This window comes from Diceros bicornis, chromosome X (assembly GCF_020826845.1).
Source record: "Diceros bicornis minor isolate mBicDic1 chromosome X, mDicBic1.mat.cur, whole genome shotgun sequence".
In the NCBI taxonomy this organism is placed as follows: Eukaryota; Metazoa; Chordata; class Mammalia; order Perissodactyla; family Rhinocerotidae; genus Diceros; species Diceros bicornis.
In genome coordinates this window covers 120437827-120454555 of record NC_080781.1, presented here as the reverse complement: position 1 = coordinate 120454555, position 16729 = coordinate 120437827, and the positions used below count along the sequence as shown (strand labels likewise).

General features: G+C 41.5%; 1 protein-coding gene across 1 annotated transcript in view; it reads left to right on the top strand.

Annotated features, from left to right (window-relative positions):
* The first annotated feature begins 970 nt into the window (after window positions 1–970).
* Window positions 971–16729, top strand: part of FRMD7 (FERM domain containing 7) — a 30571-nt gene continuing 14812 nt past the window's right edge. Inside the window, exons 1-5 of the mRNA XM_058535118.1 lie at window positions 971–1102; window positions 9111–9215; window positions 10026–10068; window positions 11903–11981; window positions 14655–14752. Of these exons, the coding sequence (XP_058391101.1) occupies window positions 971–1102; window positions 9111–9215; window positions 10026–10068; window positions 11903–11981; window positions 14655–14752 (457 nt within the window). The remainder of the gene's footprint in view (window positions 1103–9110; window positions 9216–10025; window positions 10069–11902; window positions 11982–14654; window positions 14753–16729) is intronic.

Below are 16729 nucleotides of genomic sequence, written 5' to 3'. Positions count from 1 at the left end.
TTTCAGAAATAAAACAAAAACCAGTTGTAATTTGGTGTGACTTTCACACGTGCACAAGCAACTACAAGGGTTGTTCTCTCTGCTTAACGCCACCAGGAAATCTTAAGTACCCAGTTAAACTATGCTTCCCTCCAGGGTTTATTGCTGAGTCCTATGGGCTCTGGGAAAAGGACCTCAGTTGACTTCCTACTTATTCTTTGTTCCTTGATGTGTCTAACTGCACCTTGCTCTCCACCAGATGCTAAAAGATTAGACTGCCTGCTGAGAGGGCTCCATTTTAGAATGAACTGCCGCTACCTGGTAATTAGCCTCTCACTGCTCTCAGCAGTTCTCTTTTGACCAGAAGTTCAGCCCCCCAGAAGGGTTACAGATTGGCCAATAATTTCTTCTGCCCTGCCCTGAAGGAGTTACGTTTCCTAGTTCCCTGAGTGGTTTACCCAGTGCAAACTTTGCAATTACGTCCAACTTCGTTCTTAGAAAACTGGTTGCATCTGATCATATTGATAAATGTGTAAGATATGTGCCTTATTTTTTTTTGCAATGTCAGGCTATTCACATTTTTAATGAAAAGTAAAACAACCTTTTAAAAGGAGCAGTCCCAGGGTTTAATCTCTAACGGGTTCTGAGACTTCTGGTTGTAGCCTGTGGATGATAAGAAAGGAGAAAGACTTACCTTTGGAGGGGTCCAAACTGTAAATGAGGTGCATGCCTATTGCTGCTTATAAAAAGAGAGCTGGATTGAGGTGAAGGAGTATAGACCTGAATGAAAACAAGATTTCCCTACATGGCCATAATTAAATCAGGGTCACTGAAAACACGCTTAGTCTAGAACTACACCAAATGGTACCAAAATGCAGAAATATCTCCAGGCTTCTATTCTACACAGCACAAGTCAGATCCTCTCACTAGAGTGTTCTGCTTCGTTCTGGGTTCCAAAATGCCATTCAGGATATGAAGAGTAAAAGGAGACATGGAAATTAGCCATCAGGGCAGCCAGAAGGGACTAGTTCACAATCGTCTCCATAAAGATGCTGAGTGGCAATGTGCTTATACTATTCTGCGTGGAGCTGATTCTGGACCCTTGCCAGAGTGGGCAATTGGGGTAAGTTGCAAATGGAATAACACACAAGGAAGCCCTCAGAGGCACCATAAAAGACCAGGTGGGTGACTTGAAAAGGAATCAGTGAACACATCAGAGATGGAGTGTCAAAAAGATATTTTATGTTTATGTCAGCAGAAAGCTTTGGATACGACAAGCTGTGATTTTCTTTCCAGACCTGCACAAAGGATAGGGAGTGTCAAAGGAGGGGCTCAAGTATGTGCAGACATTGGTGAGGAATGTTCCAAGCGTCCCCACTCTCAGATAGTGGGGAGAATTCAGTACTAGGGGGTGGTGGGAAGTGAGTGAGGCCTGCTGCTTGGGTAGCCCCTTGCTGTACATGTGGATAGAGGGCCAACCGGTAAAGACACAAATGTCAGAGATGAGCAAAGCGATGCATAAAGGTGAATAAAAGGTAGCAAAATGTAGCCTAAGGTCAGCCATGCTGTATGCAAATCCTGACCCTGGCTGAAGGCAGAAGGGGAGCAAGCAAAGAGAATACCAGGATCTCCAGGCCTCTCCTTCTCTCTTACCTCCCCAAGTCCGATTGCACTTACCATGGAGATGTGTCTCACATCTCACCTCTTTCTATTCTCACTACCACTGCCGTAGTCCACCCTACCATCTTCTCTCGCCTGAACTGCTGCAGTAGCCCCACCTGGTCTGCCTGTCACCTGTTTTGTCCCCTCCTCCATCCATTCTTTATACCCTTGTTCCTCCAAGTATAGTCCACAGACCAGCAGCATCAGTCTCACCTGGGAGCTTGGGAGAAATGTAGATTCTCAGGCCCCACTCCACACCTATTGAATCTGCATCTGCAGTTTAACAAGATCCCCAGGTGATTCACATGCACTTTACAGTTTGGGAGGCTCTGTCCTAAATACTGCCAGGATGGTGTTTCTAAAACACAACTCTGACCATGTCGATTTCCTGCTAAAATCATTCAGCTACCTCTGCCCTACCTTCAGGTTTGTGGCTTCACACGGCACAAAAGGCCCATCTTGGTAAGGCTCCTGCCCACTTTTCCAGTCACCATATCTCACTTGCTCCTTTAGGAAGAGCACACTGCTTGCAGTTTTATTGTTCACACCAGGTCTTCTAATCTCCTCTGCCTCTGACCTCCTTCTCCTCTTCTCTTCACCTGGCTAACTCCACCTCTTGCTTCCTGTCTAGAACTAGATGTCTCCTCTGTTAAAAATCCATTGTGCTGCACCCTTACTCATCTTTCTGGGTTAGGTACCCTTTGGATGTGCTCTCGTATCACCCCCTGCATACATGCTTCCACAAGGGCGTTTAGCCCCAACTACTGTGATTACCTATTGATGTGCCTGCCTTGCCTGGCAGCCTATTTGTTCCTTGGTCCTAATGCCTGTGCCCTATTCACCGCAGTATCCCTGGAGCCAGGAAAGTATCTGGCACAGAACAGGTGCACAATAATGTGCTGAATCAAAGGGATGGTAGAAAGGGTCACACAAGGGTAAAGGCATATACAGAAGGACAAAGGCGGATGCATGAAAAGTAAGCATGGAGTTTGGTCAGGGGAAATTACAACAGAAAAAAAATTGGAAAAAGAGAATAAAGAATGGAGAAAAACATGCTAAAGGAGAGGTAAGGGATTGGCTTTTAAGGAGAAGGTTAAGACTGATGAAGCAGTTCTCTGTTCCTGTCTTTTTGTGTGGCTGTGTGGTTGAGCCTTACCTATGAATATGTGAAATCAGAGGGTTAACATGACAGAAAGGCAATTCGTTCACTTGCTGGTGAAGGAATGATCAACAGGCACTGTTTCTAAGAAGGGAAACTTCTGTGTGAAATCCTTAATATTTCAGATCTTGAATATTCAAATAAATGCTGCCCTTGTCAAAACAGACCCTTTAGGTGATCCAAATGCGAATAGCTAAGTAACCAGAAATCAGGTTTGTCGAGGACAGTTCTGGTTACACCTGTTGTGACAATATAATAATTACTAGTATCCCCATCAACCCTCAAGAGTGTCCCAGTTTGGATGATAAATTATATGATCACCTTACAGACAACACTTCTTGAGCTCTTCATATGGATCAGACACTGTGTAAAGTACTTGACACGAATATTCTCGTTAGATGCTCACTCTGATTCTTTTTTTAAATTGAGATAAAATTCAAATCCCATAAGATTCACCCTTTTAAAATGTACAGTTCAGTGGTTTTTAGTATATTCACTGTTGTGCAACCATCACAACTATCTAATTTCAGAATATTTTTGTCCTCCCCTCCAAAAAACCCCATACTAATTAGCAGTCACTCCCCATTCCCTCTGCCCCCCAGACCCAGGCAACCACCAATCTACTTTCTGTCTCTGTGGATTTGCCTGTTCTGGACATTTCCTATAAATGGAATCATATAATATGTGGCCTTTTGAGTTTGGCTTCTGACAGTCCTATTTGACAATTGAGGAAACTGAGGCTCAGAGAGATTAAATAGCCTGCCCAAGATCACCCCTCTAGCAGGGAGAGGGGTCAGAACCAGACCCAGGTGTGTCTGGCTCCAGAGCCCACATTCTTAGCCACCATGATGTGCTGCTTCCCCATATTTACTGCAGGTACTCAGTACATTCTTGGAACTCTTTTTTGGCCTTCTGTAACTGGGCACATTCTTTCCAAAATGCCTCACAAATCTTCATTATTTGAGAGTAAATTTAACGTTTGGAAAGAGCCAAAAGTCATAAAGAGCAAATATGGTAACTAAAAGTTGGCTATCAAGCTGGGTCATTGCTATGGACTGAATTGTGTTCCCCCCTAAATTCATATATTGAACATCTAACATCCAATGTGACGAATGTGACTATATTTGGAGATAGGGCTTTTAGGAGGAAGTAATTAGGGTTAAATCAGGTCATAAGAGTAGGGCCCTAATCTGATAGGATTGGCGGCCTTATAAGAAGAAGAAGAGAGACGTATGGACACAGCGAGAAGGTAGCCATCTGCAAGTGAGGAAGAGAACCCTCACCAGAGCCCGACTATGCTGGCACCTTGATCTCAGACTTTCAGCCTCTAGAACTGTAAGAAATAAATTCCTGTTGTTTAAGCTACCCAGTCTATGGTATTTTGTTATGGCAGCTGGAGCTAATACAGTCATATTTGGGGATAAAAAATGAGGCATAACCATCAAGTCAAGAGAATGAGTGATTATTACCTGTGACTTCAAGAACAATTTCCTGAGGGGAGCATGAGAAATATTTTGAATGTGGAAATCAGCATTGGAAAAAGGAGAAGCATCTATAAGACTCTTTGCATGGCACTATGCTTTTAAATTTTACAATATCTAGCACATTTATCTGGAAAATATAACAAGTATAAGGAAAAAATAAAAATAACCCACTATGCTATTGTTAATAATATGCTATATTTTGTTCTAGTTTATCCTTTTCTGAAATCTTACTTGTATAGTCTATATTTTTTTAAAGTACACAATCAATATGTGGATACATTAGAATCTCCTTCATCTAATGTGGTCAAAGGTCGCTGTTGGTCAGTTAGTTGATAAAATTTGCTAAACTAGAAAATCATAATTAATATATACATACACACAAATACCTTAAGATTTATTTTGACATAAAACATATACATTTACATTCATATGCCAATCTTTTGATGTAGGGTCAAGGTCTTTCTGAGTAAGGACTTCTGATTGGTGTTCCCTTTGTCTTTCTTTCATAAATCATACCCATAATGCATCATCTATGATTTCCAGCATTTGCTTATTTAACATGGAACAAGAATGTAGATGCTTGCAAAGTAATTTGAGTATAGAATCCTTCCAGATTTTTGTCCCCCAATATTTTACTGCTCTCATATCCAAAACTAATTTGATAGCATATTTTTTGGGATTCCTCCCTTATTGCGTTTTTGCAAAGTGATCGACTTAGTTATCATAGAAACAACTCTTGCTTTTAGTGATCATAATTCTTTTGATTTATATACAATTTAGTTAAATTGCGTACATACAATAACAAGTAGAATTGTCAAAAATGTGTTCAATAAAATTATTATGAAGCATGGAACTTAATCGATAGGTGTAGAAGTACACATTCGATGCGTGTAGAAGTGCACAATCATATTAGAGTAGCCGCTAGCCATGAGCTTTCAGCATGACATAGGCATCCATCAGTCTTTTAAAGAGGGAATGGAAAGCATTCTCTGTGCATTGTTGAGTGGTTAAGAGAGGATCTACTGTCCTTGCTCATTAGAAAAGAAAAAATCCAGGGGCCCAGCCTGGTGGCGTAGCAGTTAAGTGCGCGCACTCAGCTGCAGCAGCCATGCTGTGGCGGAGTCCCACATAAAGTAGAGGAAGATGGGCACAGATGTTAGCCCAGGGCCAATCTTCCTCAGCAAAAAGAGGAAGATTGGCATCGGATGTTAGCTCAGGGCTGATCTTCCTCACAAAAAAAAAGAAAGAAAGAAAAGAAAAAATCCAGATATGTCCATAGTAAAAAGTTAAAGTTCCCTTTAATCTAATCCTTTCTCCAGGAATAATGTTTTTAACAGTTTGGTGTGTATCCTTCCAAAGTCTTCCATGCATTTACCTATACACATGCATCACTTGAGTCATATGGTGTGCCAGGCACTGTACTTAAAATCTTGATGTGAACTATCTTGTTTAATCCACACAACAACTCTATGAGAGACTACTACTATTATCTCCATTTTGCAGATGAGTAAATCAAGACTCAGAAGGTTCAATAATGTTCCCTGGGTTACACAGTGACTAATTCGTTCTTCCTCCTGAGAGGACTGTCTTACTAATGTACATTAATCAAGTTAAATGTTTGGATCCATTCATCTATTTATTCAGTAAACATTTATTGAATGTCCACTCTTTGCCAGTCACTGTACATAATGCCAAGTATTCAAACACATGGTTTCTGTCTTCAAGTACCCAGAAAAGGCAGGTCAAATTGTGAGCTAAAAGATTTGCCCCAATTCATCCAGTCAGCAAGTGGGTAGAGCAGGATGACAAACCAGGTTTGTTTTAACAAATCGTTATATGACAGCTCTAGGTGCATAGAAGATTTGGTAGATTGGTTTTAGAGGTAGCCACCTTGGATATTTACTGTTTCCATGAGAAGATGAGTTTGGAGCCCTCAGAAATCGTGTCCAACAGTTAAGACCATCTTTGTAAATTAGAGATTATAAATATAAGTTCTGAAAAGTTTAAAATTATACTTATATATATATATATATTTTTTTTTTTTTAAGGAAAACATTGCTCTACTGTAATCCAAGGGAGATAGGGGAGATGAAGATGAGACAAGGTTCAGGACTGGAGTTCCAATTCCTTGAATGGAAGGACTGTGGTAAAGAATTTAGATCCACTAAGGAGCTTGCTTAGAATGTTGAAAAGTGTCAGCTTAAACAAGAACAAGCAATTGAAAAAAGAATCCAAAGTCTAGAAAAGAGAAAATAGGAAAGCTGTATGTAAAGAGATATTATGAGAGAAAATAATCATAACATAAAAATTGAGGAATTGGATTATAATGGTGGAAAAAAATTAAAAGCTGCATGTTGAGACAGAACCAAGACCTTACCTATTACACAACACATTCCACGAGGTTGGCCAATTTCAACGTGCACCATGGAGGACTGAAGGGAAATGCCTCTCCTGGAGACGGGGGTGGAGAGCTTGAGCCACGTGGGCGCCTGACCTCCAAATGCATAAATGCCAAATGCTTTCAGAGGTAATTGGCAACACGTACAGGGATGGAAGAATCAGGAGATTATTCTTATACACATGGTATGGGATCTTACAAAAGTGAGCAAAAAGGAAGCCTTGATTGGAAACCTTACAAGAATGGCTATATATTCTTTGTGATTGCAGAAACATTTAAATATACACACACATTGAATGTGGCAGCATTGATGGGGAAGATTAAGCACCCTGGTGGAAAAAAGAATAAAAAATGAGGAGAAAAAAGGAAACTCTTGAGTTTCCTAAATTGTTTGCCAAAAAGCTGGAGTCTGTGATGGAATTTGGTCCTCATGACTGAAATGTTTCTTTGGTGTTGGAAACATTTGCTGTCATATCTCTCTCTCTTTAGAAATTCTTTTTTTTTTTTTTTCATTATAAAAATCCCGTGGCAGCTCCTTGTCTGGAGGACTTTAAAAATAGGAGCGATTTCATCTGTCTGGAATGGTCTGTGTCAGCACCTGCCCTAGGCAAGGTTGCCACATAGGCAACACTCCCCTCCCTCCTCCCTACCAGACCCCCCCCCACTACCCCCCAATGCTCTTCATGCCCCACAACCTCCCCCTCTCAAGAGTGGGCTGACCTTTTCCTGGACTACAGCTCCAATGTGACCTCCCACATAATATCAACCCCCCTTTCCCTCAGCTCTCTCTCCAGGTGTGAGGGATGCAGTAGGTTTCACCCTTGGCGGCCTATTTGCATTTAAAAATAGGACCCTGGTTAACCCACACGAATCTCGAATCTCGAGTTGGTGGAGCTTTTGACAGTGTAACCAAGTGGAAAGAAGTCCAGGGGAGAGGGGAGTATTTTTGGTCATTGGAGGAAGGGGGTCGGGTAGGCCGCCTTCCTGGAAGCTATTAAATCCCAGATGTGGGCTCTGCCTTGAGGCAGAGGGGAGGGGGAGGGAGGAGGATGGCTGGACTGTCTGACCTCTCAAGGTTGCCGTTAATTCTATGGGTCGGTGATTTCCAACTACAGTTCCCTGAGCCCAGGTTCCTTTGCAGCACTACAGGCACCGCGTGACTTGGATTTAACTAGGGGTTTTCAGCAGCGTGTCTTTGTGCCTATCAGCCAGAGCCCAATTTTCCCATCATAGTCCTCCCTGCAACAGCAACCCTCCCGTTCAGCAATGGTGGCGGCTGAAGATCAGCCCCAGCCATACTCAGCTCAAAGAGATTTTCACAGAGAGTTCTTCAAAGCTCCTGTTCTCAGAGAAGCATAAGAAAGGGACTGTTTTGTGCTCACAGTGTGTGGGGGCTTTATGAAGAAAAAAAATATGTGCGGCCTTATGTGAATGGAGCATGCTAAATACAGATTTGGTGGGGAAAGCTGCAAAATGAAATCTACTCATGGAGCTCCTATGAGTAATTTGGTCAATTTCATGTTGGAGCCAAGAAACATTCAAGAGCCCCTACTATGTGCCAGGTTCTGAGTTAGACCTGGTGAGTAACAAGAAAAGTAAAGCGAAGTCCCTGCTGTAAAGGAATTCAGTCTAACAGGGAAGATAGGCATCCCGTATGAGAAGTGCTGTGTTTGAGGTGAGCGAGGTTGTTTGGGAGCAGGGTGGTTGCCCTTGACTCAACTGCTGCTGCTAAGGATCAGAGAAAGCTCTCAGAGGAGATGACATCTGAGCTGAGTAGGAGTAAGCCAAACCAAAGAAAGGTGGGAAGGGCGGTCTGTGTAGAAGGAATGACATGAGCAGAGGCAAGGTGGCATGAGACTACTTGACATGTGTGGGTAACTATAAGCAGGCTGATTTATTAGAAAGGAAAGTGTCAGGAAGGGGGAGGGGCAAGAGATGAGACTGGAGGGGTAGGCAGGGCCACATAAGGGAGAGAGGGCCCAGCCTCCCGGAGCTAAGGAATATAGACTTCATCCTGAGGGGAGCCACTGAAGGATTTTAAGCAGGTCAGATTTGCATCTTGATTAAACTATCTGTCAATTTGGGGAAAATCATTCAAATTGCCTGTGGGATGAATTGATTAAAGAATTCCATTGAAAGGGTAGATTTGCAGGTCTAGCCATAGTTAAGTGCAAGGCTCTCTTTTTCCAAGACGGTTTGTCATTAGTCTGAGGCTTTTTAAGGAGTACCCCTAAAACGATCTACAGATAGATGCATATATTTATCTGTAAAACTCAACATCATTTGGGAGGATGCAGGGCCTCTAAACACTGCTCAAAGGAAACAGTGTTTAACGAAAGTCTCCTTGCTTCTACCCTTCACTCCACACTGCAGTAACAATATCAGGTCAGGAACGCAAACTGTGCTATGATCTCTTTGTTTTGTTTAGCAAAAGTCATCCGGGAAGGCGCTGTTTAACCTGAGTTGCAGCCATCTAAATCTTGCTGAAAAGGAATATTTTGGATTAGAATTCTGTAGCCATTCTGGAAATAATGTAAGTTGATTTCATTATAAGGTTCTCTGTGTCTAGAATTGCTTCTAAATGCAGTTTGCAGCTACGTATGTAGGGCTCAGACACCTGATTGCAAAATGAAAAATCATTTAAACCCTTGCAAAATGACTGAATTTAACAACTATTTTCCCTCCTCCCTCCTTGCCTATTAAAAGTCGCCTCAGTTTGCCAAACGCAAACTCTTCTACTCCATGCTCCTCTTTTGTCCTTCTGTGAACAGCCTTCTACACTTTATCTATTCTGACTTTACAGACTCTGGACCTCAACCCCCAGAATTAAGACTCTTAACCTCACCAATGAGTACTCAGGGGACTCTCCTCTCACCTCTTTCAGGTCCTAACATTCCTGATGTTCTTCCCGCTGTGTCCTGCCTTGGCATGTCTGTTGTCTGGCACCTTCCCAGAAAGGCTCATTGTGACTGTTAAGCTGGCGTTTGGGGGCTGTAGGATTCAAATGTGGATCCAAACGCCTTCATTAGTCTTTGTAGCAACTAATGAGCCTCGTATGTGACACCTCTGTCATCCTACCTCAGCAGGGGAGCAGTGATCCAAATGTCAACAACAAAGAGCTTATAGATCAACAATGTTCACTGTCATTGGGAAAATATAAAGGGGCAGATTGAGTGTGGTGGAGGGACGTTATCTCTTTAACATTGCTCTAACTATCTTTAGAAGTCTAAATAGTCTTGGTATTTGTTTATTTCATGTTGACTTTTATCTGTTACCAAAAAAACAAAAGAAAAGCTGCACTCAATGCCATGTTCTACCAATTTTTTCATTAATGTTATTACAGGTCTGGTTGGAACTTCTAAAGCCCATTACAAAGCAAGTAAAAAGTAAGTATGGAAAATCACTTAAGGAATATAATTCCCAGTTACAACGTGAAAATATTTCAGCAACACCACACTATTCCTCACCTTAATATAATGGGAGAAACGGGCTTTGATGTATTATTTTAATCCTTCATACATCCAGTAAATTTAGTAATTTAAAAATTTGGTTTAACTTTGCCTGAGATGAAGAAAATCATGCTGCTGGATCTTTGAATAAATTTGAAGAACCCTGGTAATTACAGCACTCTGTGGATTGGCTCTGGCAATATATCTCAGGCTCTAGCACTGCAAAGCTTCAAGCATCCTTGATGTCAATCTGCAATGCCATTCATCTTCTGCCTGAAGATGTTTTAGTTTTATGCTGTCACAGACATTGTCCATTCGTTTCAGATCATATTTGAATACCTACGGTATATGAAATATCTTCCCATCCCATATTTCACAATCTAGGGTGATAGTTCTCAAATCTTAGTGTGTAGTAGGATCACTTGGAGTTCTTGTTAAAATGCAGATTCCTGGGCCTCGTTCCAGGTTGGGGGCTAGCACCCTGCATTTATAACAAATTCCACAGGTGTTTCTGATGCGGGTGGACTTCAGTCAACACTTTGAGAAATGCTGTTTTAGTGTTTCTTCACATCTGTGCTCTTTATGTGTTTGTTGATGTTTCCCACAGTTCTGTCTGTTCCCACCGCGTAATGATAATCTGTCACACTATTCCAACTGCTTCCTAACTGATTCCCCCCAATCCATCATCTATCCTACTCCCAAAGGGAACTATTGAAAATACAAACCTGACTACGTCACTGTTCTGCTTTCTTAGAACAAAGTTCAAACTCGTTAGCATGATCCACTAAGCAAGGGACTCTGACTGCCTTTCTAACCTTACCTCTGCCACTGACCACTTCATGTTTTTACCTCTCCTGACTTTGACAAAACTAACCTCAGGTGTAGGCTTCTCAAATAAAATAGAGGATGTCCAACTAAACTGGAATTTCAGATAAACAAAGAATATTTTCTTTGTATAAGTATGTCCCATGTAATCGTTGTTTATCTGAAGTTCAAATTTAATTGGGAGTCTTTTTTTTTATTTCCTAAATCTGGCAGCCCTACTCAGGTGTCAACTCCTCTAGGAAGCCTTCCTTGATCTCCTCCAAACTGGTCTTCCTCTTGTGATTCCCACTGTTTCGTGCTTATCACACTTTGCGGTGTTGTAATTGTCTAGATGTCTCTTTTATCAGACTGTGAGTGCTTAATTGTCTTTTTATTCCCAGTACCTACCTAGTACAATGCTTGGCATACAATAGGCACTCAACAAATATTTACTGAATGAATGGTGTTAATGCTATATGTATGTGTTTGCTTTTGATGCAAAGAGTTCCTTGTTTTCAAATGCAAGGAACAGTGAAGGCAAGTAGGTTTGTTTTCTTAATGTAGATTTTAAGATACATAGAGGCATCAGTCCATACTACTAGTTCCCTCTAAGCTGGGCCCTTCTGTCAGCCAGGAATGCAGAATCGCAAGTAGCAAGTAGTATGTTTTTCTGAATGGGACACTTAAGAGAGGACACAGTAGGTCCCAAAGGGACACATCTTTATAAAAAAGGGAGAGAGGGTAGAAAGAGGGACAGGGGAACTTTCCCAATTACTATCTACATAGAGACGCAATCCAGAAATAGCAGCATCTTACAAATGTGAACAATTGAAATTTAAAAGAAAAGTCTGTGGGGGGGAGTGATGGGAAGAGTGAAGGGAGCGTGTGTATGTGTGCATGTGTGTAAAGACCTATAATTGTTATGACGGACATTTAAATAAAACTTATGAAGATATTGTGTTTTAAGATCCTAAGGAGGTTGTTTTCAAATTTATGGTGAAATTTTTCCCAGTGGACCCTGGACATCTGCGAGAAGAGCTTACAAGGTATAGTACTTACCTGTGTGTGTGCTGCATGATGTTACTTAGGAATAATTATTCTCCATTTGTCAGGGAATGGGCTTCTAGCCTTCTTTGGAAGGCTTGGCTCTCAGTCACTCTCTGGGAGATGGTGAGAAGCTGGAGAGAAAGACGGCCTGGCTGGTCCCCAAAATGTTGATCTTCCAAAGGGTGGGGACTTCAGAGAGAAGGAGGGGTAGTGTTCTAGAAGTTGTAGCCAGTCTGGGTGCCCACTTGGGGGTTATGCCACAAACTGCTACAACAATAAGAGTGCCTGCCTTCCTTGCGTCTGTGCTCCAATCAGAGGGCAGCTTGACAGCACAAGTATGATGCCAGCTAATTTCCAATGATACTGACCATGGTGTGTGTGTCTGTATGTATCCCATGGGTAGAAATGATGATGACATATAATTATAAAAATTTAAAAACTAAAAAAATAAAAAGTATAAAAAATATTTTTATAAATTATTCATAACATATAATTATAAATTATTTATAATTTTATTATAATTACTTAATAATTATAAATTATTGCTAATTTTCTATAATCTTAATAACTTATAATTATAATTTTATATAAGTAAAAGTATTTTATACTTGTAAAAAAGGTAAAAGCTAAAAGTACAAAACATTTTAAAAAGTATTTTTGTACTTATAAAAAATGTCCTTTAAAATTACAATGTAAACCTACTTCTTCAAAAATACATTGTCAACATAACACTCCCCAAAACTTTACTCTGTTTTCTAGACTTGAGACTCTTACACGTAGAAGGGCTATAAGAGAGAATCTAGTCCAGCCCTCTTGGTTTATGGATGAGGAAACAGGTGCTGGGAGCTAGAGTGACTTGGCCAAGATCACAGAATGTTGGCAGTTCTCCCTGAAGCCTTCCCCCTAACATGGTTCATGGCCAGTTCCCTTTTGTACAGGGGGACTTCTTCTCTGAGGGGTCTTGCAGAAGTGACTTTTCACAAGTCAGTCTCTCTCCCAATTCTCTCCACATTTGTGAGTTATAGGCCACTTTCCCAGAAAACTTGATATCTTGGTATCTATATCAGTTTGTATTTGCTAACCCATTTCTATTGAGTCTCAAATTGTGACCAATTTTGGTGGAGATAAACTTTCTTTGAAAAAAAAGAGAAGAGAAAATCAATGTGATGATAAATGATTCATCAGCTGTTTGGAGCCAGGATTTGGTATTTGTAGCAGGCAGCTGCCTTCTTAACAGCGAGGAACGTGTCAAATGACAAGAAGTTTCCTTTCTTCCTTGCTAGGAGAAATTCAAAATGAAATTCACTTTCCCTTTAGCAACTGAGGTTGATTATTCTCATTTACATCTATATTTGAAAGCAGGCAATGGCAAAGGTTAGACTTCCATTATTTGTTCCCCGTTGGTCCACTTAAGAATACTTAACTGTAGTTGTCTTTATAAGGATGCTTTGTTTGGGGCCAATACATGAGTTTCTGAGAGTGGTGTGCAAATATAATTTTTCTAATTGAATCGTTTCTAATCCATTAGGGGAGCTCACAATTTGAAGGATTATAATAATGAATGCTTTTGTAAATTGAATAATCACCTACTAATTTACCTGTTTTTTCTAATCTGGATGTTCATCTATCACCTGCAATTAATTTCGATTCACCACATTGCCTTCAAGGCTTAATTGGCTTAAAAAAATTCCAGATAGAACTTTATTTAGAAAATCACATCTTATATAGGGAAATGCTCACAGTAGATACACAATCAATGTTTTAATGTATAAAATAAAATATTGGAACCAACTTTGGACCATGGAAGAAAGCAGTCAGTGATTGACTCTTAATTATACACATCTTTTCCAAAGTTGATTCTCTTTTGATAAGGGCTTGAAAGTGTGGGACAAATGCTATCTGTTTGGCAAAACTCTGGAGACCAAGCTGCACTTGCTGGGTCCCCAGTGGGCCATTGATAGGAAAAAGGGCATTCTGGCTTCATTCCATGCAGTACATGGTGATTCCTTGCCTGCTCTGTGCAAAGCCCTGGGGCGGGCTCGGTGATACAGAGAAGGTAGTCCAGGCGAAGGAGCAGAAGCATGGTCTCAAGTTTTTGATTTCTGCAACACTTTTGGATAAGAGGCAGCCTAATTTCAGTGGCAGAACTGAGTTCTGGCCACAGTTGCACTACCTTTGGATGAAATGACCTTGCCAAAATACTTAACCTCTGTCTTTCCATAATTGTAAAATGGGGTGATTGTTCCTGCCTGGCCAACCTCCTAAGTTGTTATGTTAGTGAGTCCTCGCTAGCATTTTGTAAACAGAGAAGTACTGGCCTCCTGAGTGGGCTTATTCTTTCTAAATCTCCCTTTCTCTCTGCTGGGTATGTGGCTTTGCAACGTGGCAGAAACCACCAGAGGATGATTGGCCAACTCCCTGAAGTTGGCGGGAGGGTTTGGCCGGGGTGATTCCTAATGGCTATGAGGCCTGCCAAAGTGCTGGATCAGCCGAGTTGTGGTCTAGCACTGGTTTGGGGCTGAAGCAAAGCCTGTGCGTTACTCACCATCTCAAAAAGGCATCTCACTGACTGGGGGCGCCGTTTCTTTCTTGAAACATCTTGGATCTGGGAGAAGGGAAATGCTTCTTTCTTGTTCTTGTTTCTTAAGAGATTTTTCCCAACTTCTTTGCAGGTATCTTTTTACTCTTCAAATAAAGAAGGATTTGGCACTAGGAAGGCTGCCATGCAGTGACAACTGTACAGCGTTGATGATATCTCACATCTTACAATGTAAGTAGCAAATGTCGGCTTTGGGGCCTATTAGCCAGGCAGAGAACCAAGCAAAGGAGCTGAGCACCCCCAACATGTCCATCATTGTGTTAGGACTTACAGAGGAGAGAAAGCCTGGATAAAATATGTAGAAATAGCATGGTCCAGTAGAAAGAGGCTGGTCATTGTAGTGATTGAGATTTGGATTCAAATCCTGTCTCTACTATGTTCTGACTGTTGTAGCCTTGGGTGAAGTCCCCTCACCTATCTGTGCCTGAGTTTCCTAGTCTTTAAAATAGTGACAAGAATACCTTCTCACAGAGTGGCGTGTAGATTAAAAGTAAATGCTAATTTTCTTTCATCTTGGTCTAACCTTTCCTTCCCACTGCCTGGGGCTTGCTGTCCAGGAGCTGGTTTGGACTAATCTGGGCATGGACTTTGCCAGGCAGGCCCACACTCCCTCTGCTTACCCCAGGATACATTTCTGGCACGTGCTTTCTGCAGCAGATTGTCACGTTTGATGTGATTTCTATGTTGTTCTTTATCATGATTCCGGAGAACAAAGCACAGAGTACAGCAGGTGGAGAAAGGCTAAAAGGGAAAAAGGCCCCAGGCGTCTATTAGTGTTCCCCATATCCTAGCAGCCAAGTAGTTGGACTAGGCTGAATAATGAAGGTAGGGAGAAGGAGGCCTGGGGAACAGTGGGAGCTTGCCTGGGAGGGAGTGAAGCTGGGCTGGCTAGGCTGCTTCTGTGCCCCTAAGGGCAGAATCGAGGCAGCTGGAGAAAGTATCTCTTCTTATAGGGATGGCTGGATTTTCTCTCTCTTCTAGAGAGTCCTTCCAAAAATAGGCTGTTCCTTACTATTCCTGCAGGATCATAACTTCATTTTTTTTATTTCATAAGTTCATTTTTTACCTTTATCCCTTACCTTGCTTACAGTCCAGAAATAGTAGATTTCTGATTTCGCTGGGAACTCAAGAATGAAGTGCTTGGATAGGAACGGTGTCTGAATCAGTGTTTACCTAGTGACTCCTGACTGGGACAGTTGATGAGAGCCCCAGGATCTCAGAAAGGAAGTGGGAAATGAGAGCAATAGTAATCAGGGGAGTCTTATGGAGGAGGCGGCTTTTGTGCTGGGCCTTAAAGGGACTCATAGGAATTGGATAGGTAGTGATAGGCAGAGAAAAGAGCATGAAAAAAAAATGGTGGTGGGAAAAGAAGTATATACTCAAGTGCAGCTCAAGCATAGGGTCTGTTTAGGACAGGTAGCGGAAAACTAAGCGTCATTTTGAAGGGCCTTGAATGCCAAGAACACTAACCATAAGTCCAGTATTGTGCTTGGCTTGGTAGGGGGCATGGGGTAAGGCACATAGAGAAAGCAATGTTGGAAGACTTATCTTTCTCCGTTAGCTGCCTGTTAAGGCAGCAGTCAGGGGACTGGGGTTCCCCGGATAGCCTTTGATGGGGGAGCCCAATTTCATTCTTAATGATTCAGCATTATGGATTTGGGCATTCCCTAGTGGCCATTTCAGGCATAGCATAGAGCAATTCAGCTTTTCTAGAGGATATTTTGTCAATAGAAGCTCTTTCCATAGCAAAAAGCTATTGTTTCAATGAGTCAGCTCTTCTCAATCCATGCAGGTCAGACTATTTCTCCGGATGCTAAGGCAGTGTGCAGAACACAACCAGACTGCTCATTCGTTTGCTCATTTATTCATTCATCCACTATTTATGTTCTAGGCATTCAAGAATCTCCACATTCTGACCTTCTCATCTGCTTAAGTCTCTTACACATCCCTATGGCTCTAGCCAGATACTGCCTCCCAAACACAATTTGTACATTCCAAATGAAGCCTCCCTTTTATAAACACCCTTAGTAACTCTTCTTTGTCATTCATTCAACAAAAATTTATTGAGTACCTACTACATGCCAGGTACTATTATAGGCCCTGGGAACATAGCAGTGAACTAAACAGGCAAAAATCCTTTCCTTCATG